Genomic DNA, 10,457 nt, shown 5'->3' on the forward strand with positions numbered 1-10,457 from the left:
TGGGGTATTAGTTAAGTCATTGCACAACTTAAATAATTGAAAAATATCACAAGGTGTTTTATTCAACAAAAAATATAATGCATTCAATACAACATATTGTGCTAAAGAAGCTCGAAGAAACCTAAAATATAAAATCACGTTCACTAATGTCATCTTTTTGGCCCAACGCTGCCTCCTGGCTGCCATTCTCTGTATTTCATGCTGGTTGTCGGTTGCCGTCTAAGTAGGCTGTCACCTTGGTCAATGTCTTTGGGTTCATCGTATTTCGTCGTTATATGGAAGTCTGTTCTGGCCTTTTTCACAAAGTATGAGTTCAGCTTCTCGCCATGATACCTGCACAAAAAATTGAATTTTTGTATAAGTTCAAATATACTTACTAATACCCTAATGCATTCATAAACAGAGGTGCATCTTCTACACAGCAGAAATGCACTTTCTACATTTACATTCTTTACCAGCTCTACAGTTCATGGTAATTCATGTGTCACTCACCCAAATCCCCTTTTGCATCTAGGATGCTGTCCTTCATTCTCAAGGGCATCTGGGATCCCTGCTTGGCTGTTTCCAAGCCCTTCCCCATCCTTCCAGCCTTGCTGTTCCATCACACGCCGACCAAACCCCTGAGGAAGGAGAACATGAAGGGGATCAGCCATGCACTGCATGTAGCCCAACACAGGCAACATCAGCCAGACAGGCACAAGGACTTTACCTTTGTGAACTTCTCAAAGCTGCCGATTGGTCGGTCGCGTCCGGACCTGTCCTCAAGCCCCTCCCTCATCCTCTTCTCGTAACGCATGCGGACATAGTCCCGGGAATCCATGTCCCCGCCGTCTGTGACAGAAAGACATCATGTCTGGGTGATACAGCCCTGGCCTATTTTACATTACCCTTCAAGTAAGACCACTTGGTAAGTCTTCAATACAGTTTTCACTGTAACAGACCATGGAGGAAAACCACGTAAAGTCAGGTTACCTTTATCATAGTAAACGCTCATGTCCACATCCCAGTCGTCCGCTGTTTGCTCATCAAAATCTATGAAAAGGAGCAGAGTTATAAGCAACCACTATATATATATGATGCAGTACATCACCTATACATAGGTGATATTTAGGTACAGTTCTATGTGCATGGGTGAAGCCCTCTGTAACATTCTAAAAAGAGCTGTACAAATACATTTGATTATACATATACGATTCAGGTTATTTCCAAATTGCAAATTTCACCCCCCCCCTCCTCTACCCACCCCCCTCCTCATCTACTCACCCCCCTCCTCCTCTACCCCCCCCCTCCTCATCTACTCACCCCCCTCCTCCTCTACCCCCTCCCTCCTCTACCCCCCCCCCCCTCCTCTACCCCCCCCCCCTCCTCCTCTGCTCACCCCCCTCCTCCTCCTGCCAGTACTGGGCGTCGGTGTAGAAGACCAGGCCGGAGCCGCCCTTCTCCCACTTCAGCTCGATCTCCTCCTCGTACAGCCGCTCCTTGCAGCGCTCCTGGCTCGTCACGTCCTCGTAGAGGGCCTCGTGGCGCTCCCACTCCTCGCAGCGGTCCTCGTCCTGGGTGGAGAGACAAAACAAACATACAGGACAGGGAAGTACATTTGATTCAGCCTGAATGTGGGTGTGACGGGTTTTAAAAATGACTGTTAAAAAACGATTTTCTGGATAAGAAGTGTGGCGTTGGGGGCAGATTTGCTGTTTTCAAAAAGGGGGAGGGACATGTTCCACTCATGTATGATGAAAGCTACGCCCATGATACAACACAGTGTTTTTACACAGGGGACAGGCCAGCCAGAGTTAAGGAGAATATTGGGTGGGTGGGGGGGTCAACACATTAACTTAAGTCTCCACAAGTATTCAGATACCACATCCTGTGATTAGCTACATTCTACAGGTATCAACCCACATCATCCGGATCTGATTGCACATCTTCCTCCTCTGGGTCTGGGGTCTGCTGCGTGGAGGGAGGGGGGTCAGCTGAACCACCCTGGGCATCTGACGGTGGAGGGGCAACTGCCCCAGGACCAGATATCTCCTGTCCATCTGCTGTGAACACACTCTCCTCCGTGACTGGCATTATTCTGGTGTCATGGTACTGAAAGGGCACGTTGCCATAGCGTCGGTTGCAGCTGGTCTTGGGGAAGGTGAGGCCCAGCTTGCGGATGAGGCGTGGAGGCAGACGGCATGACTGTATGAGCTGAAGGAACACCTTTATTGTTGTGCCAACATTTCCAGAAGGCATCAGAGAGGGCGGATTAAGCTCCGGTAGAGCTTTCAGATCCGCCTCGGTAAAGCGCTCTGTTAGTGCCACACGGCGTCTCTGTTCTGACTTCGTTCTGTAAGGGAACCCATCGTCCTCTGAAACATAAAATTGCATTGGGAAGACCCTTTAAGACGGCACCGAACAACCATAACATTACGTAAAATGCAGTCTAAATGAAAAACGAAACAGTATTTAATCAATCAAGGAATAATTGGAATATGACTTACCTGTGGAGTTCGACACCTTCACTCTTTTAATAACGCAACGTCTGGCGAGCCAGGAGCCTTTCGAGTCGATCCATTGATTCGATGCGTACAATTTGACAAATCGATCAGCCTCCTTCAAATGGACCGAAACTACACAACAACATGTCTTGCCTTTCGATGATGAACCACTCTCTGCTGTTTCCAAAGAGTTCGAATGTGCCTTATCCGTTTGATCGGGTTCCTCTGGTTGACTCTGCCTGGTCTGGTCAACTTGAGGTCCTTCGATTTCAGACCCTTTCAAAACCTCCGGACGGTGTCGGTAGTGGAAACACAAGAAACCGCCACCTTCTATAAACTGGCTGAAATAGTTTCTAAGATCTGCGGATCGAAACGCAGCAGGTATATTACTAACAACTACATACACAGCCGGACTGGAAGAATCCGCCATGGCTGTTTATGTTGAAGGGAACAATGTAGTCTACATCCAACCTCCGCAGAGTACAGTATTTCTTGGCAGACTCTAACTTTATATTCTGAGTTGTCTAAATAATACAGCAAATCATTATGTATTGTACTTGTGTATGTAATGAATGATAAATATACCGCTTGATTAAAGTACGGTGTCAAGTCAAGGAGAGGTTATTCTCTGCTTTGTCCTCTGAGGAGATCGGGTCTAGGCGCAAGTTAACGGGAAATGAGTGACGTCACTTAAACCTGTAGTAGGCTACATTAGTTTTTGACACGGCCTCACCGGGCGATTTGACTCGTAAAACAACCAATGGGGTGCACGTGGGAGTGGAAGTGCAATATACAATGTGGAAAATAGAAAGAGAGTGAAGAGTGTCACAAACATACAGTACTTAAGTCTTTGCGTTTACTTTATAGATCATTGAATAATGTGTTCTGTATTCAGTATCCACAGTAGGCCTACAGCAAATGTAAACAAGAACACATTTTAAGAGGTCCCAATGGGGGTGTATAGATAGACATATTGTAGGCTAGATTGATACATTTGATTCGCATTTCTGCTGAATGCATAAATGTAAATTTGAAAGTGTCATTACATGGGCAGAGTATTATGGTTGTGTAGGGCTATGATATACAAGGACAAAAAGAATCGGTCTGTCTTATACAAGTCTGAAGTTTTGTTCAATTAGTGTGTATACAATCTTGGGCTTGCGCACAATCCAGTCACTTATACGTCAAACCAGTCGCCAGAGAGAGCTCTTGTCTACTAAGAAGGGCTCACAGATAGTTAGATAGCGTCACAAGAGGGCGATGTCACTGCTAGTGTCCTTGAGAAGCTGAACCTTACATTTGCAGTAGGTCAAGGCCAAGAGTCATGACCACCACACAAACAGGTATTTGTATCCCCTTCAGGGTGAATGACCTGAGTGAGAGACATACTTGCTGAACCTGGTCAAACGAAGGGAAATACTGTTCTGTGAAATTGGTTATTGTAAACAAATGTGTTAATAGTGTAATTTTCATATATGTGACTAAATAACTATTAATTACTATAAGTGATTACTAATAAAATGCTACACACTGTCCTTTACGATACTACAAAATTAGGCCTATGTTGTCAGTAGAGTAGCTAATGCAGTGCTGGGTTGAAGGGACGGTCGGTATTAAAGATACTAAAGCACCTCAATGAAAACAATTGGTGAAAAAACGGTGTAATGTGTTTCCCCTCTGTAACTTTTGCTAGAGAAGAGCAGACACCTCCATATTATCTCAGGTTGTTCATTGTGACCAAAAGAACACAGAAAATAACACACATGATGGCAGGACTTACCCTTTGCATGTTAGGGGAGGGGGTACACATTATATCAGGTGAAAAAACGTCCTGAGCAAGCGGTTAATTGAAAATCCATATTAAACTAAATTAAATTGAAACAGAAACCACGTTAGAGGGCAGGGAGGGACGGGGTAGCAAAGACGGGGCATCCTGGTCAGACCACACCCACAGAGAATGGACAGATGGAGGTAGCCTAGATTAAAGGAAAAAATATTGTTCATAAACCTGCATGTGATGTCGAGTCACATAGACAGGCCTATCAGTCGGCATATGTAGCTAAGGTGCATGGCAATATGGAACTTTGGAGAACTTTGGATTAATCAACAATACTAAACGACGCGTCGCCTTAATGTAACAGACAAATAAACGTATTAATGCAGATAAATGAGTCCCTTGTTACTATGAAAAAACCCTGTAGAGTCTTCCACGTCGCTATTTGTTCCATTTAAGAGGTGAATTCGAAGTGCAGCAGTTAAACTCCGCTTCTCTGAGTGCACGCGTGCTACCGCGGCCAGGGGATGCAGATCCTGGCAGGGATGAGCGCCATGGCCCGACACCTGTCTCCAAGGATGGCACAAAGCCCATATAACATTTCAAGGAAGGTCAGTTTTCTTTTACGATCGGTGCGGTGATAAGCATCTGTCCTCTGTGCCTGGCTCAACCTGCTCCTGAGACTTATAAATACATCCCTTATCTCAAGCTTTTACTACTGCCAGCATGCCTGGGGAATTACTACAGCTGGATGACTAGAGAGTGTACTGTAGATCACATTCCCTGACCATGTACATACAGGCACCATTTTCATATGGACAGAAACATTTAATCATGAGATGTGCTTATTCCCTCCGAATATGAATGTTTGTCTATCATCCCTACCTTTTAAACAATATGAAGGACAAATTGTTCAGTGAAGTTGGTTATTGCAAACTAGTGTCATCTCCACATGTGTTGGGGACGTGACACAGGTCTAGATTCAAGCCAAGACACGGTCGCAAACTATAACCACCAATATGATTTGGGTGTACAGATGAGATAGCAGAGATTATTGAAACATTCCCATGATTCAGGTGACTACCGGTGGCTGGCACCTGTAATCTCTTTATTGCGGCCATTCACCACGCGAACTGACCTTGACAGGAACTGTCTCAGACGTTCCAACATTCCCACACAGTCTCTAAGTGGTCTGTCATTCGTAAAGCGACAGCTTGCACGTCAGGGACTTGATAATATCAAGCACACAGAGGGATCTCCAAACCTTGGACAAGCCAAAAAAACGACGACCCACAGACATATCACCAATGATCCCTCATTCATATCCTGATGCTTTGAACAAAATCATAATAAAACGTCTTATCATCCTGAAGACTCTGTGCCAGGCACTGCAGAGATAACAATTGAGAGAGAGTCATATTAAAAGGGGTTTCCACTAACACAATAACATCTTGATACACTGATACAAGAACATACAGACGGAAACAAGACACATTTGTTCCCAGGATCTCTATGTGCTTACTGCTGATGACGGCTGTTCATGACAATCCAGGCACCTTTTTTGTTTTGTTTTTTCAAAGAGGAAGATTTAAGATCCATGTATGAAAGGTTTTCTGGAGGAGGAGTACCCAGGCCTCGTAAGGGCCTGGTGGATCTACTGTTACACTTTTCTCAACTGCTGAGATACTTTAACTAAAATTGCCCAAACATTTGCAAATGATTTTTTTTTATCTGCAACTTAATCTAACGAGCACAACAGTGTTCTTTTTTTAGTTGCAAAATAGTCATTTTCTCATTGCTTTCAGTAAGCTAATGACAAACGTTTGGTCTCAACTCATACAAATCCATTTGTGAACCTCTTCTGACCTTGTGCTTCTTTGCGCAATTGTTCAACCAGCAATGTCCTGATTCATATTTTACAGGTACACATTCCAATGAGCCACATAATGACATATTTTCCCCACTGCATTGTGAGGGGAAAAAGTTTAATGGGATGCTAATGAAAACATGTAAAAGTTTAATGTGATGCTCATGAAAACATGTGGCCTGATTGGTAATAACGAATGGAGCGAATGAAGTGTTGTCTTTTTGCATTGTTTGTTTATGCAGTGTTTTTTTGCTTGTTTTTATTTTATTTATTTATGTTGTATTCTTAGTATATAGAGTGCAGATTACATGTAATTTGTAAAGGACAAAATTATACATAAAAAAGGCTTCATTTCTGGATATCCATGGTCTTGAATGGACATTTTTATCATCATACTGTATTTTATTAAACAACATTCTAAGAAAAATAAATACAGCTTAATGTGTAACCGTCTACTGTTATGGTATATACAGCCGTGGCCAAAAGTATTGGGAGCGACATACATTTTGTGTTTGCAAAGCTTGCTGGGCCTTGGCATAAAATGACTGCTAACATAATTTCAGTAAGTCATATCATCAGCACAGGGGAAAGTGTGAACTAGTTCTAGCCAGGTGAAATCACTCTATCATTCTTATTGGATTGTAAGAGCAGATGGACTGCTGTAAAAGAGGGGACTATTTGCATGTATTGAAAATGTTCACCCCAAAAAAGCTTTAAAAAATATGAAATGTTATTGTATCATCAAATCAACAAATGGTAAAGGGCAAAGAACTTTGTTAGGGTACATTGCTTAATGATTGATTAAAAGTGTTAAAATATTTTATATGATGCCAAGTTGTTTGTTTATGTGAACATAGTTGATTTTGTGTCAGGTATTGTTTGTCTTGAGTGTAGGTGTTCCAGTTTGGGGCTACATGTTAACTGTTTAACACAAACAATTGAGAGAAAAAAACATAATTCATCAAATTATTTGAAATATCTGCTCAGAGTGAGCATAGGGTCATACAAATATTAATTGTAAAATATGATGGTAAAAACACAGTGTTATATGGAACACATCACCCTCTAGAATTTAAGTTTTAGGAATTGAAAGGTACTCATGCGCCATGATGAATAATCATCCAAGTCTCACGGGGGGGTCAGATGGCTGAGCGGTTAGGGAATCGGGTTATTAATCAGAAGGTTGCTGGTTCGATTCCGGGCCGTGATAAATGACGTTGTGTCCTTGGGCAAGGCACTTCACCCTACTTGCCTCGGGGGGAATGTCCCTGTACTTACTGTAAGTCGCTCTGGATAAGAGCGTCTGCTAAATGACTAAATGTAAATGTAGTCCATCTTCATATTTCACAAAACTACAACATAGCTCATTTGATCACAGACAGGGATAACATGGTCCTCATAAAATAAAATCGTGCTCCTCTTCATGTACTGCAGGAGGACAGTCAATCGAGAGTAAAGGTTGTCTTCGTCTTTTGAGGTCTTACCTTGTAGGTCAATGCTCCCTGTTTGTTTTGGCCTCTTCCAACCCTGTTAGGTGTGAGCTGTCAGCCAGTGGGGCCATATACTTTCAGTCTGATGACTCTCCCAGTCCTTGGTAGCTTGGTACAGCCTGCGGTAATGACACAGCCTGAGAGATAAGGGCCCAGTGCACCTGATATACATGCCCTGGTGTGTCAGTTGCTTTTCATTGAGAAAATCTTATTTATCTCTTTAGGGCAGGCCGTCAGCCGCCAGGGCGTTCAGGCAGTTATTTTTTTACAGAGGGAGTATTGACAGGTCAAGGTTCACTAAGCTGGGCCATATAAAGACTCCCAGAGGGACGTTGGAGCACCAGAACATTCAGACTCAGTAAGAGCTTGTCTGTAAGAGAAGCGTTTTAACCGAATGAAGATTTTTTTATAAAAAAATAATAAAAAACAACGACCTTGTTTGTTCTCGACAGCCTCGCCATGGATAATGAATGTCATTGTTCAGATTACAGTGAAAGGCATTCTCATGCCATTCTGTTCAACATCCTCAGCCGCACAGATGGCAGTGAGACGAGACACGACAACCAGAACAAAACAACACCACACAGATGCAACTGTGAGACGCGACGGACGGTGTGCTTGAAAAGCCCAGCCGAGGTTTGCCAAGAGGCTTCTGCGGTGTTGGTAAAGACCGTCCATTTTATGAAAAACCTGCCTGCTTTTAACCAGCTTCCACCACACGACCAGCTGTTGCTACTCCAGAGCTGTTGGGCACCTCTATTCATATTGGGTCTGGCCCAAGAAGGTCTGGATTTCGAAGTCCTCGACAGCCCTGCTGACAGCATGCTGAAGAGAATCCTTCTGAACTGTCAGGAATATTTGGGAACGGAGAGAGAGCAGCCCACCATGGCTGGGGTGAGCAAACTGAAGTCTTGCCTTAAAAAGTTCTGGAGTTTGGATTTAAGTCCCAAGGAGTATGCATACCTGAAGGGAACCATCATTTTCAATCCTGGTGAGTTTCCCCATTCCTTCTGATTGAATATACGAATCGAGAAACGAGAAATGTCTTTTTAAACTGTGATGACAATTAATCGTTGAAAAACACTAAACTGCTTTACTCAGATTAACTAATCAATTATCAGATGGATTGCAAAAAAATACCCATGGTGTTTAGGCTTAACTGTGACGATTGAAAATAATAGAACATTATCACTCATCTTACTTTTGCTTATTTAACAGATGTTCCAGATTTAAAGGCAGCTGTGTTCATTGAGGGCTTACAGCAAGAGGCGCAGCACGCTCTGAGCGAGGTTGTCCAGCCTCTTCATCCCGGAGACAGCGGGCGCTTCGCTCGCATCCTGCTGACCGCCTCCACGCTCAAAACCATTACGCCCAACCTCATCACTGAGCTGTTCTTCCGGCCTGTCATTGGCCAGGCTGACCTTCTTGAATTGCTGGTGGACATGCTCTTCTGCAGGTAGTCCAGAAATGTAGCCTAACTGGACATTTGGGAAAAAGTCCTACTTTCATACAATATGACTGTCAAGAGACATTTCCTCGTGAGATGAAGGAATGACAAATAAGCACTTATTATGGATAGAAAAACTATAAATGAGTGCCTATGAGTGTTTGAGGTGTGACAGTCATCTTTCTTTGGCACATCGAGAAGACATTATAAATAGTTTGCTATTGTTTACATACAACTCTAAATTAGCTATTTTTTACTTTTTCAATTTGAGGTCACACAGGCTATGTCTGTCATCGTTTTGCTATTTCCTGTGGTTGATAGTATAAAACGTCTCGATATTCTGTTGGCGTGTTGTGAAGAGTTCTGTCTAAAAACACACTTGTTTGTGTAACTTTGAATTCATACTTTGTTGTTTATTTCTGGTAATGCTCTCAGATTATGTGAATAAATATATTTTTCTACAATAACTGCAAACCTGTCTCTCTTGTGATGTGAATATGAATTATGTAACAAACACTCAGAATATATGCTTTGACACACAATCTCATGAAGAAAAGAAAACTACTTTTAAAATAATTATTTAAATCTAACCTCAACCTTCGATCACTTCACCCAAATCAATACACAATTTTTTTTCCAGATATAAAACAATGTCACAATTGCACGTTGTATACTTATGATATTGGCCTACGTATTAGTACAGTCATCTTGATAAAGATGTACTTCTCCTAATTAATCACCTACAAAGTTGATCTTCCCATCCCTAACCTTCCCCATTTCCTGTTGTGCCTGGTGCATCCTGAGATGGTATCTCTGGTTACCTCACAGGTATCCTTATCTTACTTGCGTACAGTAGGTGCCTGGCACCATCTCCCCCCCCCCCCCCTCCCGTCCACACACACACACATATTGTGCCACAACGTTACAGAGTCAATGACACAGCGGTGAGTCACCCAGGTTACAACAGGTAGCTTGGCCTAAAGGGCACTAAACACCGAGCGTTTGTGATCATACAAGCTGAAACGTAGGATAGATAGGTAAAACAGATGGAAAACAACACCTATACGCCAGTTATTATTAATGGTTGATTATAAGTAACTTAGTTGTTGGCTCTCTGCTGATCCACACTAGCAAAGTTTTGTTGTTTTGGCGTCAAAGCAGGAGGACAAGTTCGGTCTGTAGAGGTGCCATGTCTCCCTCTTGTGTCATCTTTTGATAGCACACACTCGCAGGGGGTGAGAGGTAAGATTTAACAACGCAGCTTCAATAAGTAGATACTATTCAAAGAATAACATTGTTAAAAGTAGTATAAGGTTGCCGTTCTCTGAAACTGAATCTGGCACTTTTTAAAAAATATAGGCCTACACAACTAGCAGAATACAACAAATTGTTTCAC

The 10,457-nt window shown here is 42.7% G+C and overlaps 2 protein-coding genes across 2 annotated transcripts; one reads left to right on the forward strand and one right to left on the reverse strand.

The window, feature by feature from the left end:
* Window positions 1-53: 53 nt before the first annotated feature.
* Window positions 54-2,918, reverse strand: gpatch3 (G patch domain containing 3). Its single transcript, XM_067238360.1, has 7 exons — window positions 2,487-2,918; window positions 1,903-2,354; window positions 1,379-1,553; window positions 973-1,032; window positions 710-831; window positions 493-620; window positions 54-333 (listed from the first exon to the last, which is right to left on the reverse strand). Exons 1-7 carry the CDS (start codon window positions 2,911-2,913, stop codon window positions 150-152), a joined length of 1,548 nt encoding a protein of 515 aa, XP_067094461.1. The 5' UTR covers window positions 2,914-2,918; the 3' UTR covers window positions 54-149.
* Window positions 2,919-8,073: 5,155 nt separating this feature from the next.
* Window positions 8,074-9,490, forward strand: nr0b2a (nuclear receptor subfamily 0, group B, member 2a). Its single transcript, XM_067238517.1, has 2 exons — window positions 8,074-8,605; window positions 8,833-9,490. Exons 1-2 carry the CDS (start codon window positions 8,074-8,076, stop codon window positions 9,072-9,074), a joined length of 774 nt encoding a protein of 257 aa, XP_067094618.1. The 3' UTR covers window positions 9,075-9,490.
* Window positions 9,491-10,457: the final 967 nt, after the last annotated feature.

The sequence above is a fragment of the Osmerus mordax genome, chromosome 6, assembly GCF_038355195.1.
Source record: "Osmerus mordax isolate fOsmMor3 chromosome 6, fOsmMor3.pri, whole genome shotgun sequence".
Lineage (NCBI taxonomy): Eukaryota > Metazoa > Chordata > Actinopteri > Osmeriformes > Osmeridae > Osmerus > Osmerus mordax.